The 14,354-nt window shown below is 39.4% G+C and overlaps 1 protein-coding gene across 1 annotated transcript; it reads left to right on the forward strand.

Annotated features, from left to right (window-relative positions):
* On the forward strand, positions 1-10,450 carry dcaf8 (DDB1 and CUL4 associated factor 8). Its single transcript, XM_084732597.1, has 13 exons — positions 1-275; positions 760-835; positions 958-1,056; positions 2,331-2,977; positions 4,043-4,183; positions 4,314-4,408; positions 4,738-4,848; positions 5,011-5,141; positions 5,979-6,086; positions 7,104-7,234; positions 7,456-7,575; positions 8,167-8,283; positions 9,482-10,450. Exons 2-13 carry the CDS (start codon positions 799-801, stop codon positions 9,587-9,589), a joined length of 1,845 nt encoding a protein of 614 aa, XP_084588723.1. The 5' UTR covers positions 1-275; positions 760-798; the 3' UTR covers positions 9,590-10,450.
* Positions 10,451-14,354: the final 3,904 nt, after the last annotated feature.

Raw genomic sequence — 14,354 nt, forward strand, 5'->3', positions numbered from 1 at the left:
ACAGAAGAAAAAACAGAAAGGAAAAAAGAAGCTGAACCGTCAAAACATAAACAGAGCAGCAGCCAGCCAACCTTGTGTGAACGCAGCTAGCTTCTTTAAGTCTGTCTTTTACAAACAGCTTTATGCACGCAGTCCTCATGTCGTGTGTTTACCGTCAGAGAGTTCCTAGTCGAGGCACTTAGCTCCTTTGCTAAGCAGCGAGGTGGAGAGAATAAATCTGCAATAAAGATTAGGACTAAACTAAGAAGTACGCCTCGTCGGGCCTTCGAGTAGAGGTAACGCTAGCTGTGCTAGTTAGCCACTACCAGCAACAGTAGCTAGGTTAGCTTCCTGCTCGCTTTTTGACAACCAGCTGTTCGGTTGTAAAGCAGAGCTGACAGCAGTATTTCTGCTGCTCAGTTAGCATTAGCTCATGTTAAAAACTGTGTTAGTAGTCGAGCTCTTCAGCGGACAGTACACTGCTAAACAAAACAAAGCAAAATTAGGCCTGTGAGACAGCTAGCAATCGAGTTAGTTTCTTCATGTCGTTACGTGCAGCCGTGGATAGGTAGTAAAATTAGCCTGGCTGTTAGTTTGAAAGCTACCGTGCTAACAGGTAACTTGTGTCCCACGGCACACGGACGGCGCAGCGTCGGTAGTTGTCAACAGTTCAGCCAGCGAGTGTATACAGTGCATACAGGTCGTCTTATCTTAATTTGAGCCCCTTCCAGTTTCGTTAATAAACAACGTAAGTCTTGTGTTTGTGTGTGACACCCAAAGGTTCTCCCTCGGGTCGACGCAGGACAAAGAAGACACAGAATGGCTGAGGCTGACGGCAAATCCACTGTGCTTAACGGTAAAGGATCAGTGCTAGAAAGTAACTGACTATTTATACTGACCATAACTGTAAGACGTGTTGTGCTGGCAGCTAATCAGAGGACATGTTTGTTTGTGTTTTGTTTTTGTTTTTTTTACTAGGCTCTGAAGAAAAAGAGCCCGGAGAAGATCGACACAAGGAGGAAGATGCCTCTGGAAGCAAAGAGGGGCAAACAGAGTCTTCTTCTTCTTCTCAAGATGGTAACCCCATTCTTACTGTCTTCGAAACAGTTGTTTATTTTTCTCGTTTTTTTCCACAACCTGTAAGAGTTAATTTTGACGTGTACATACACAAAATATAAAACAGTATTCCTATTAAGCTGCTCACGTGGTTAATGAGTATTCCACAGGATTGCACAAGTAATCAAAATATTATTGGGATCTCTGTGTGGATGCATTATGTAATATCCACATCACTGGAGCTGCAATTTTTAAATAAAGGAAAAATGTGAGCCAAAACAGCATTTTAATGAAATAGTACTGGAGATATGCACTTATGTACAAATCATGTTCTCCATCGTTTGGTACCTCAACAAATGTCAGATCATGATTTTATTTTATTTTTTATTTTTTTCCAGTGAAAATGAAAATTGTAATGCAAAAATTACCATTCCCACTAATCATGAATCATAAATCAATTGTGATATCTGTCAAAATAATCACTTTTTTAAACCATATCGTCCAGCTATAGTAGAAACTTTGCCTTAATATATTTTAATTCTGTCCAAATTACAAATAAAAAATCTTATCTATGAGGGTACTCTGACATTGGGATGTTCCAATACCAATTAAAAAGTAGTTGATACAAATAATAATTATATTCCACAATGCTTGATACCCAATTCAATACCACAGTAAAGAGCAAAAACAGTAATTAAAATTCAGACATTTTTCAGCCACCTGAAAGAAAATTTTTCTGAGCTTCTATGACAAAAGACTGGTGGGTGTATTTACTAAGCCTGACGCAAATCACTGCTTGCACTCTGGTTTTTGCAAATTTATTATTGATCCCTTTTGATCCACCTCAAATGTAAAGTACACACGACTGTTACCTATTTTTTCTTTTTGCCCAGTCAAGGTGGAACTACTGCTAAACATGGTGCCATCTTTTATGTGTTGTTGTTCTGCTGTGACATTATGCCATCTTCTTCTTCTTGCTTTTAACGGTTGACTATGACACTTTTAGGCATATATGCTCTCTAGAAGAAGTGCATCCCCAGTACCTACGGTACTGTAGAACAACAAGTAATGTCATGTGTTCAGAACTTAAGCACCAACTTGGTACCAAATTATTGGTTTTCTTGACATCTTTACTCTGATATTCGGAATATTTCTGAGTTTAATTTTCTGCTAATTTTTAGCAGCCTAATAGTAGAATTTCATGCAGCAGTTCTTCACCTTTTGTTGAATCTCCCAATGAGACCCTTGTGTCTCAACCTTATCCTCCCTGGCTTTGGCTTTCCCTATTTCTGTAGCTCCCAAAGAAACAGGAGAGGCATCTGGAGACAAGCCTATGCCAGATGTGGAGGAAGAGACTGAGGCAAACAGAGAGGGAGAGGAGGAGGAAGAAGAAGATACAGACAGCATGGACGGCAGTGGTCTTTACTCCCTGACTGAGGACGGTGAAAGAGAGAGTGAGGGAGGCAGACGGGAGAGAGCAAAGGATAAAGACGGTGGGAAGAGGGCGGCTAGAAAGAGGAATAGACCAGGCGGCGGCACCAATCACTCCACCAGCTCAGATGACGATGACGATGAGGATGAAGAAGAAGAACAGAAAGATGATGAAGACGATGATGAGGCTATGGAGGCGTGGCTGGGAGCAGAGCTCCGTGACCTGCGCGGCCCCGTATGGCGAGCAGTACCCTCGCTCCGTTCCAGGGAGATCGGCAGGGACTCACACCAGTTTGTGAGGCGTGTGTGTGGAGCCCGTGGTCTCGTGCAGAGGCTGGAGCTCCAGGGCCGGCTGGAGAGGCACACGGGCTGTGTCAATACGTTGCACTTCAACCCCTCGGGCACACGCCTTGCTTCAGGCAGCGATGACCTGCGAGTGGTGATCTGGGACTGGGCTATCCGCCGGGCTGAGCTGGAGTTTGACAGCGGCCACAAGAGCAATGTCTTTCAGGTAAGATAAAATGAAAACTTTCATGAGAGCAAAGGAGCAGATGGATTAAAGGGATTATTTGAAGTGCGGTTGTATCAGGTACTTATCTATTGTCAGTGTTAGGGCTGAACAATTAATCAAAATTTTATCAAAATCACAATACAGTTTACTGCAATTTTAAATTTACAGGAGGTACAATATTTGTTAAAGGCAAAATGTCATTCTTAATGTAATATTGTCGTTCTGCCGAGATGTCCTGGCTTACACATCATATCCTACAGACTTAAGAAAACAGCTTTGTTTGGTACAGATCCCCGCAAAAATCACACCCACACCATAACAATTTTAATGTTTTTCAGTGGAAATGAGAATAAGGACGTTAAAATTATCATTCCCTCTAATATTTCAAATCGTATTGCAATTGCAATATCAGTCAAAATAATCAAGATTTTTGCAAAATTGTTCAGCCCTACTCAGTGTATTAGTGACAGCAGAAGGTGGTTGACACGCCCCCAGTTTGGAGAAGCAGGGAGGAATATCAATGTGGAAGCTAAACAATCTACTACTGTAGACAGGGTACACAAAAAATAATCAATATCAGTTTAAGAGTACGCTATATCTAGAATATTTATATAGCTTTACTTTGTTGTCAGACAGCCTTTTCCAACAGGTAAATGCTGTTAGATAAGCCAAATACTGCTCTCTCTCGCTCAACCAAACTCCTTTGACAAAACTTGTTATTTACCTTGCAGAAGAAGGAGATGCTGGTCTACCACTGCCTCAGTTGGTTGGTTTGTTTGTATTATGGTGTCACTTCAGTGAATCTCCTAAATTTCTCCAAACTGAGGGCATGCTAATCACTATTTGACTATGGACAAATACCTCATATCAATGCACTTCAAACTATCCCTTGAAGGTCTAGTTTTGATTAATGTTAAGAGAAATTTAATGGAAGGCCAAAAAAATTGTACATCATGAGAGATAAAGATTATTTTATAGTAATCAATATAAAATTATAAAACTTGACATGACTGGAAGTTTGTTGTGGTCCGAAACTTAAAATGAGTCTTCTCCCTGTGCTTACAGGCAAAGTTCCTGCCTCACAGCGGGGACTCCACTTTGGCCATGTGCGCTCGAGACGGTCAGATCAGAGTGGCCGAGCTCTCTGCCACACAGCGCTGCAAGAACACCAAGCGGGTAGCACAACATAAAGGGGCAGCACACAAGGTGAGTGTTGTCGTACTGTAAGTGTGAGTCTGAAAGTGTTTGTGGCATAAATTGCAGTTGTGTTAGATCAATTGAGGATTCCGAACGCCTGATGATTTAGTGTGTGTTTTTCTACCCATTTTTGTTCCAGCTTGCCCTTGAGCCAGATTCCCCCTGCTCCTTTTTGTCTGCTGGAGAGGATGCTGTGGTGTTTGGTATTGACCTGCGTCTAGACCGTCCTGCCAAGTGAGTGATACTGTTATTAAAGTGTATCAAGTGTAAATGGAGTCAGGAATTGTATTTTTTAATTGATGGGAAGATATGAACTACAACACAGTATGCATAATGTTGGATTTTTGTCAAGATAGTCAGAGGTATTGATACATCTCTGTCCTTTTTAGGCTGCAGTTCGAAGTGTTGTTGCACAAATATCCTGTCTGTCAGTCAGTGTTGGTGAACACGTTCCTCTTTGTCAGTTTTCCTGTTTGCCTTGTATTGTCATGATTTTGTATTTTTTTTCTGTGCCAGAGCTCATAACTATTTTTTCTTTGTGTCTCTTGACATTTATTTGGCAGTAAACTGGTGGTTGTAAAAGAGGGTGACAAGAAAGTAGGGTTGTACACCATCTTTGTCAACCCAGCAAAGACACAACACTTTGCTGTGGGCGGGAGAGATCAGTATGTGAGGTATGAACCAGGTTGTATTTCTATTGCAGATCATTATTTCAAAATAATGCAAAAGGGGATACAATGGAAATTACATAGCAGTATTTGATGTTGTTGCTTACAGTCTCTTAGGTGTTAATTCTTAATTCTTTTCTCATGTTCTCTTTTCCACACCGTCTTTAGGATCTACGACCAGAGGAAGATTAATGAGAATGAGAACAACGGCGTACTGAAAAAGTTCTGTCCTTCACATCTCGTATCCAGCGAGTCCAAAACCAACATAACCTGTCTTGTGTATAGTCACGATGGCACAGGTAAGAAAAAAACTTGCAAATTGATGAAGTACAGTTTTTAAATGCTAAAAATGATAATCTTTTATATCATAAGCATGACTTAATTAACTTGCAATTAAGGCTGCACAATATAATTGTCAAAATAATCGCAATATGATTTTTTTTTGGTTAGACATTGTGAAGTGATTACTGAAAATGATCATTTTGGCATCATAATTCTTATTTTCTGTAAACAAAAAAATTGTTAAAATCATCATGATATGGAATTTGTTGGGGTCTGTACCAAACCATGTTTTCTTCCATCTGGAGAGCAGGATTTTGTAGACCAGATCATCTCTGCAGCACTGCAGTACTTCATTATAATGCCTTTTGATCACACATTATATTTATTTTTTTTAATTGCAGCTTCTGTGATTTGGACATGGCAAGAAGCCATATTGCAGTTTTGATAATATTTAGATAAATTGTGCATCCCTACTAATTTCTCTTGCTGCTCTGAACATGTTCTAGAAATATTGAAAATAATGAGCCCCACACTTGATGCTTGCTTGATTCATTGTCTGAAACCTTCTGCCCTTCTTTGCCTTCCTGATGCAACCACAGTGCAATATCAGCAACAGACAAACAGAATGAAATCTGTTCTCACTGAATAAAAATCATTAGTGTGCTCTCGTCTTTGTAGAACAGCATTGAGGTCAGGTTCAGTGTCAGCTGCAGGAATTTACTTAAGTCCAATGAATATCTATTTTTTGAGATCAACAGTGTAGCTGAGCTGGTCTGAATCCTCTGGATCTTCTTCTGCCTGTATGGCATTAAAGGACATTAAACAAATGACTGATGGACCCTTTTTGTCTGCAGAGCTCCTGGCCAGTTACAATGATGAGGACATCTACCTATTTGACTCCAACCACAGTGATGGAGCTGACTATCGCAGGAGATACAAGGGACACCGCAATAATGCTACAGGTAGAGCTCATATCGTGATTCTTCTTGACAGACTTCTTGACAGTGCAATTGCAATATAAGTCACAATTTTATTGGGGATGGTATATTTTGCAATAATTTAAATATTTTTTTTACTGGCAAAAAATATAAAAATGATGATGTGATTTTTGCTGGGGTCTGCAGCAAACAGACAAGTTCCCTTACATCTGGAGAATATGATTTTTAGGCTGGTCCATCTCTGTAGCACCACAATGCTTCATTTATTATGGTTGTGACACATTTGCAGCTGCTGTGATTTGGATATTGCACTTGGTCACATTGTGATAATATTTTGATTGATTGTTCAGCTCTAGCTACAGCTGTTCCTCAGTTCAGTTCCCAACTACAGCAATAATTAATTACAACAATAAAATATTGGCCTTTAGATCTACACACAGTTTTGGAACTTGTTTTTTAATTTACGGTCAAATTCTGGATCTCACAGTAAATATACAAACCACCACCAGCTCACATAACCTACGTGTATTTCATGGTCACAGAAAGTAAAAGTAATATTAATGAATGTGACAATAGAATAATAAAAATGGGAAATAATAACAGCAAGATACATCATAATAAATAAGGGCACAGTAGGGGTAGACAAATAACATTGTACAAAAAGATAACATTTCAGTAGTTATGTAGGATCAGGCAAAATGACATACTTAAAATGTCTTCAGCATTTATCAAGTGTGAGTTTCTGTAAGTAAGTAATGGGTTATCTCTTCCATACAGTACAATTCCTGTAGTTTTTGCAACCAGATTGTGAGCTGAGTAGGAGGATCTTGGTCTAGCCAACACATAGTGATACATTTGATAGCTGCAGCAAATAAAATCATCTGGTGTCACTCCAAGTAGTGCTACCATTGGATCCCTTGGCAGGTCAATGTCAAAAACATCCCTGAGAGTTGCATATTTGTTGTACCAATAGGTCTCAAGCTTTGGACATGAGCACAGACTGACAGTGTATCATCCTCTCTCATCTTCACTTTGTCACAGTGAAGGGGGTGAACTTCTATGGGCCGTGCAGTGAGTTTGTGGTCAGTGGCAGTGACTGTGGACACATCTACTTGTGGGACAAGTACTCTGCTCGCATCGTCCAGTTTATGGAGGGAGACAGAGGAGGAGTGGTGAGTCACAGGGACAGAATAATATTTTGTTAGGTTCAAAGATGACTCAGGAAAGCTTGTATAAACAAACTGGTAGTTGGTAGTGTTTCTACTGTAAGCACTCTCTTTTTCGTTGGTGATTACCCAGTATTTGTTTTCAGTTGCCGTAAAATACAATACAAAATCTCCCTTCATCTTCATGTTATTATCTCAGTCATTTTCTCTGCCCTCGATAACCACAGGTGAACTGTTTGGAGCCGCATCCCCATCTGCCAGGTATGGCCACCAGTGGGCTAGACCACGACATCAAACTGTGGGCCCCCACAGCTGAAACCCCCACAGGACTCAAGGGCCTGAAAGAGGTATTCTAATCTCCTTTTTATTGTTTTATAGGTTGGGCCATTGTTCTATTGGCTGTGGTAACATTTAACCCACTTCTCTCTAGAGACACAGGGATGTACATATTTCCTCCTTGACAACTTTTCAGCTCACAGTTTTTCTTGCTTTAATCCCTGCTCCACAAGTCTGTGTGATATCACAACATAGGCATAGTAACAAAGCCAGTTGAACTTATTTGATTAAACTCCTTACATGAACATGAAAATGAAGGTCAGTGTGCCTCAGATGTATATTACAGTTGTCTGTTGTACTGCAAAACAGTGGTGCAGTATTGCAGTAGCTCTATATTGTATAAGAAATGTTTACAATGGCTATGTTAGGCCATAAATTATCAGGGATTTAATTTAGCATAATAGGAATTATGGCAAAACTACAAAAGAAAAGTTCCAGGACATTAAACAAATAACATTTTATTATATTTTATATGAGGTTGTAAAAACTTTGTTACAAGAATTACTGGAAAAGTCATGCTGTAGCGATTGTATTGGAGGCATATGTGCAGAGTGTGAACTTTTTTCCCCACATTCACACCAGTGTGTCTTGTGTTTGTCAAGGTGATGAAGAAAAACAAGCGGGAGCGTGATGAGGACAGCGTGCGCCACGGTGACCAGTATGACACCCAGCTGCTGTGGTTCCTGATGAGACACATGAGGAACAGACGGCCCCCAAGGGTGAGCTCTCAAACACGACAACAAACCCAGGACACATTGACTGTGTTCTGGGGTATGAAGTTGAAAAGACATGGGCATTTACAAGAAAAAAAGTTGCTGCTGGTTGTATTGTGGAAAATGAAGGATGCAGCTCTGTTAAAGCTTCATACATAATAGGAGCTAAAAGTTAGGATATTTCAGCCTCTGCTTATTTAGTTTTGATCATTCTTTTTTTATGTTTCCTCTGAGTCCCTCAGTTAAAATACTAAATTACTGGAGTACCCTTTAAATAGTGTTGAGGAGTGTTTAGTTGATGTTACACTTGGATTACATTCTATTGGGCCACCATCAAATTAAAGTTGGAGGTCACAGGAAGCTGTTGCTGTTTACAGGTGACTGCTATAAGTGTTGTTCTACTGACCAACAGCTGAATGCTGTAATGTGCAACGTGTAACAATGCACTGCAAAGGCAGAGAAGAGGAAGACAGCAAGCTAGCAAACATGGCTATAAAACAGTGCACAATTTAAAATATAAAACTTTATTTAAAACTTTTTATTGGGAAGGAAATGCATTCAGTATTTTAGGTCGGTAGAATACACACATGGCATTTTGTGAGGAACACTAACTGAATAAGTACAACATAATTTCTAAAATTAAGAGTTCCTGGGTGCATAGTGCAAATTTGTCCCTAATGCAAAATATATCCTAAGAATGTGAAATCCAGTAATACAAATTCAAAATTTATTAAGTGATGGTCTGATAAAAGAGGATTTTGTGGGAAAACTATGAAATGTTCAGTTTCAGTGCCATATGCCAGAACGAGGTTGAGGGTGTGGTTGAAGCAGTGAGCAGACTCATGTACACACTGACAAAAGCCAATTGAATCCAATAATGAGATAAGTACACTTCTAAGGCTGTCATTATTGACTTACAAGTTAATATTAACACACATAAAACACCTACAGTAATTATTTTATCAGTTTTAAGGACTCAACTTGATAAAACTTTGATGAAGGGCAAACGCTTAGAGATCATAAGGTTTTTCCGTACAGCATCCTAAGGAAAATCTTGTGGTGATTTTATGCAACTTTTATTTCCTAAGGCATCCTTAGATGAAAAATTTAAGGAGATTATTAAGTGGCTTTATGCAAATGAGCGCAGATTGGAATAGTCTCATTCTTACTTTTTTCTGTTGTCTTGTTCTTTGTCTTGATACAGGCACGCCGTGAGGGTGCAGAACCAGACACAGATGAGTCCTGGAGCTCTCCAGATTCCTCTGATGAAGAGGAAGGAGGTCCAGACCATGTCCAGTGCATGTCCTCCTGAGCCACACACACACACACACACACACACAAACACACACACAGACACACACACAGACATACCTACATACGTACACACTTTATTGCCCTTGAATTGATGCACATAGGCAAGCACTATTGACACACTGGCACACTCAAACACTGATGAGCCACAGACTTGGGTGTTGTTTTTTTTTTTACACACATACAAACTCAAACAGATAAACACATACACATTTACTTAAACATAGTTTTGAAGCAGAGTGACAGAGATGCTTAACGCCTGGTTTCCCAGCAGTTGTGAGTGTGCGAATGGCGACTACAGACTGCATACACACTTCCAGAACCCTGATCTTTGAGAATTGTACAAAGAGGTGTAGTGAGTGCTTACATCCCTATAAACCACTCGGAGGCCCCTGCTTGTCCATATATTATCTATATGCTCTGCCTAGCCCCAGAACAACGTACTGTGCGTGTATGGCGACAAGCACCTCCTCTTTAGGCGCCCTGTAGGAAGCTATACATCACCAGCACACAATCCCCTCTCTCTCTTAGTAACACACTTCTTGCTCTCAAGCTTTCTGTGCTGATGAAAGAGGTTCAGCAGGGAGGAAGGGCGTAAAATGGTACCCTCAAACCATCCCCTAAATGTGACTTCCTTTAAGATTTGAACGTATAGAGGGGAAACCCCAGCGCCCCTTGCTGTATCGCCCTAGTGTTATACTGATGTCTGGCCCCGAGCTTGTGCAGCTAGTTGCATTTTCACGTTTTTCTCTCCGAGGACTACTAAAACTACCCTACAACATGCTGCATCACCCTACATGCTGCCCTCCCCTCCTCTTTTCCATCATCCTCCCTTCCCCCTCACAACTGAGTGCACTTTGAATCAGGGATGCTTTCGTTTGAGACACAGACAAAATGTGCACTGAGTGTTGTCTCGTCTTGGAAAACCTACAGTGAAGTTTAGTTTTAATTTTTTGAGTGGGGGGGATACTTTGCACTTGAGCGTGTTTTTTTTTTTGTTTCTTTTGACAGAGGAAGAGGAGGTTTCTTTGCTTCCACCAGCCTTTCCTCCTCCTCCTCCTCCTCCTCCTCCCCCTCCTCCTCTTCCTTCCTTCTTCCTCCGTCACTCTTCACCATGGCACCCATCCTTGACAGGACATCTTGAACATGAAAATGCAGATGGTGTTCAGCATGTACATAGGATATAAGGACTGATGCTGGGCTCTGTTGGGGAACTGTGTAATGTTAAAGGGATAGTTTAGATTATTTGATGTGGGGTTTTATGAGGTACTTGTACTTGTTAGTTTGTGTAATAACTACAGTAGATGCTGGTTGACATGCTCCAGTTGGGACAAGCAGAGAGAAGCACTGCCACAGAAGCTAAGCAATGAACCACTTTAAAAAGGCATTGAGGCACAAAAAAAACCTTGATATCCTTTTTAAGCGTACATGGTATTTAAATGTTTTACTGCTTTACTTTTTCTGATCAGAGACCGCTGTTCTATAAGGAACATTAACTTGCTCTCCAGACCAACCAAACTCCATAGGTGAAATCTGTAATGTCATCTTGCAGAACACCAGAGTGGCTGGTCTACTGATGCTGCGATGTGTGAGTTTGTTTGTGTTATAATGTGACGGTGGTGTTTTAAAAGGATAGTTCAGATTCACTGACATCACAAACACACAACACAAACAAACTAACAGATTGAGAAAGCAGTAGAGCAGCAAATCGTGTATTCTGCAAGGTAAAATTACTGATTTTGCCTGTGGAGTTTAGTTGGTTTGGAGAGAGCAATATTTGGCTCATGAAAAAGCAGTTTCCCAGGCTGTCTGATAGCAAAGTAAAGTAGTGAAATATTCCAAATATACACTTACACTTCTTTTTTTTTCTTTTTTAAATGTTTTTAATTTGTTGCTGACCCTGTCCACAGCAGTACTTTGCTCAGCTTTCAAGCTAGTACTCTCTGTTTCTCCAAACTGCGGGCTAGTTGAGCGTCATCTAATGCAGCTATTACCCTGATTATCCATCCGTACCTCATACAACCCCATTTCAAATAATCCAAACTATCCCTTTGAAGAGCCAGAAGCGACCTGGATCAAATCTTAACTGAAAGACTGCCTATGTGCCAATCAAGATTGGACTAATAAAAGACAGCACTTGTCCATGCGGTTCCTTAAAATCCTTCCTAACAGTCTGAAAACCAATTGCTTAGTAACATTTTTCAGTTTGTTTGAACCAGGTCGTGTGTTTGCAGCCAGCACACACACTTGTGAGGAAACGTCTGTCTGTGCTGTATTAACATTGGCTCAAAGAGGAGGACAGAGGGGGCGGTAGGGTCAATATGCTTGCCAGTCATTTGTTGTGTGAGAGCGATAAAGTCCAGCTTTTCTCATTTTCTATGAGAACTCTAGTTAGTTGAATTTATATGTACATATATAAATATATATTAAAACTGTAAAAAAAAAAAAAAAATCAACTTTAGCAAATGCTGTTTGACTTCAAAAAAGAAAAAGAAAAAAAAAAGATGTCAAAACATTTGATTGGTATTGATGCAGAGGTTTATATTCTATATGAGGACAAAGTACTTTTAAAATCCAGAGAAAAAAAAATGTTGATGTTGACTTGAGGCACCAGTTTTGTTCAGTTTTCCCTTCTGTGAATGACATCTCTCTGTTAGGAACAGAACCGCTGTCATTTTCAAGTATTAAAAGTTTTGATTCTCTTTCTTGTTCAAGAAGAAAAAAAACAGTATTTCCTTTCTAGATCTTAATCCATCATTTGAAACAGTTATATCCAGATTTTCCCACTGGCTATTTTTGGCATCTTGTATACATAATAAGGCTTTTGATGAACAATTTCTTTTCCACCACTGCCTAATATTGCGTTCTACCAGGTCAGTTGGAAATATGTACGATTCGTGCAATAAACAAAAAGACAGTGCTCTTGATGTTGTTTTCATTTTATGGTCTCGTTCTGTTGTATTGTTTTATGTATTCATTCATCTGTGCCAGAAACTTACTTACTCATTTCATTTGCAGAGTTTGAGCAACATGAGTTTCTGAAAGCTTGTATTATTAGTGACGTCTTAAGACTAATGCAGAGTAGCTATTCTGTGTCAGTATTTGTCATTTTTTAAAGAGATTTCTTATTGTACTTCCATTAAGTTGGAAGGCTCATAAGAGGAAGATTTATAAAAAGAAATGTTAAAATCTGTGCTGCAGAGTCAAAGATGTCCCAACTTATAAATTAAATTTAGGTCAAGCCCTAAAAATAATGGATCCTAGATGCTACATTTCACATAATACAACCCAGTAACATCTTTTGTGAGACCATCTCTGTGTAGTAAACACTTGTCTTTCAAACTCCTAAGTTTGTACAGTAGGTTTTCTTTTAAACAGAGCTGCAACTATTAGTCAGTTAGTTGTCAACTATTAATCACCAAATGTTTTATCAGTTTTTAAGTTCAAATGTCCATATTCTCTGATTTCAGTTTCTCCAAAATGAATATTTTCTAATGTCTTTAGTCCTCTGACAGTAAACTGAATATTTATGGTTTGTGGACAAAACAAGACATTTGAGGATATCATGTTGGGCTTTGGAAATACTGATCAATGTTTTTCTTCATTTTCTTACATTTTTTTGGATCAAACAACTAGTGGATTAATCAAGGATATAATCGACAGATTACTCAATAATAAAAATAATCATTAGTTGCAGCCCTAAAATTTTCAGCTCACAGTGACAGATTTTCTCAGACTTCTGAAAGCTCCACCAGAACCACAGAAAACATGATACGCCAGTTACATTACTCTATACTTCAATGTAATTGAATATTACTCTTATTAAACTTGAAGTATCAATTTGGTGGTGATTAAACGTACCATTTTGATGCCAAAAGATGACGAGTATGATAAATCAAGTTCTGTTAGTGTCACTTTTAACAGAGAGGGAACACGTGGAACAGCCTTTAGAACATAAGTAATAATTCTATTAATCTATTATCCGTCACGTTGGAAGTAGACACGGACTTATTAAGATCCAGTGTTTGATAAAACACCTACATGGTTTGTAGCATACAAAACAAAAAATGATTTGTTTGGATGGCCAGTTTTTTAAAGCAGAACAGTCTTTGACACAATAATATCATGTCATAGTGGGAGAAGCACAGGCCTTCATATTTGATTTAGCTGTTTGAGTTGCTGGTTCAGGTGTTGTATATGTTGGCTCGCTGTCACAATGTCACGACTCTCTGGGACACTGGAGTAAAACGAAGCCATTGTATTACTTGATGTTTTGACACTTCCTTCTTCCTCCTGGCTGTTACCAGTGTGCAAACTGAAAAAGGGCATCTGTCCAAAATGCCTGCTGCCCAATTGATGATTTAGGGGTGGAGGTGGGGGTGGGGGTGGGAGGGCAGGTTGAAGGTTCAGTACCCAGGTAAGTGTATTAGAGGCCTTAACTTTTCCAAATTAAAAAAATATATATATAAAAACAGTTTCACATCTCTGCATCTTGTTAAGTACATCAAGGATTTTTAGGTAAAAATTAAGTGTATAAAAGCCGCCCTTTGTTCAGTCGACACCCTCCAATTTATGCCCATGACCTCATGCATTCTACTTTTTACCAAGTGTAGCAAAACTTGATCTATAATTCAAATTCCTTGAAGAAGTTATCTGCATTCAGAGACTCCTTGTTGCAGTTGAGAAATTACAAAAGACCTGACAAATGATCCTTACATCATGTTTTTATTCAACAGGTCTGTGAGTGGGAATTTAAACTGCATACA

Source organism: Lutjanus erythropterus, chromosome 12, assembly GCF_056507025.1.
Source record: "Lutjanus erythropterus isolate fLutEry1 chromosome 12, fLutEry1.hap2, whole genome shotgun sequence".
Taxonomy (NCBI): domain Eukaryota; kingdom Metazoa; phylum Chordata; class Actinopteri; order Lutjaniformes; family Lutjanidae; genus Lutjanus; species Lutjanus erythropterus.

Bases quoted from the DNA above. Each gene is read 5' to 3' on its own strand.
- dcaf8 (XM_084732597.1), top strand. From the start codon at position 799: ATGGCTGAGGCTGACGGCAAATCCACTGTGCTTAACG. The intron at 836-957 runs GTAAAGGATCAG...TTTTTTTACTAG, and splicing joins CAAATCCACTGTGCTTAACG to GCTCTGAAGAAAAAGAGCCC. The intron at 7,235-7,455 runs GTGAGTCACAGG...CGATAACCACAG, and splicing joins AGGGAGACAGAGGAGGAGTG to GTGAACTGTTTGGAGCCGCA.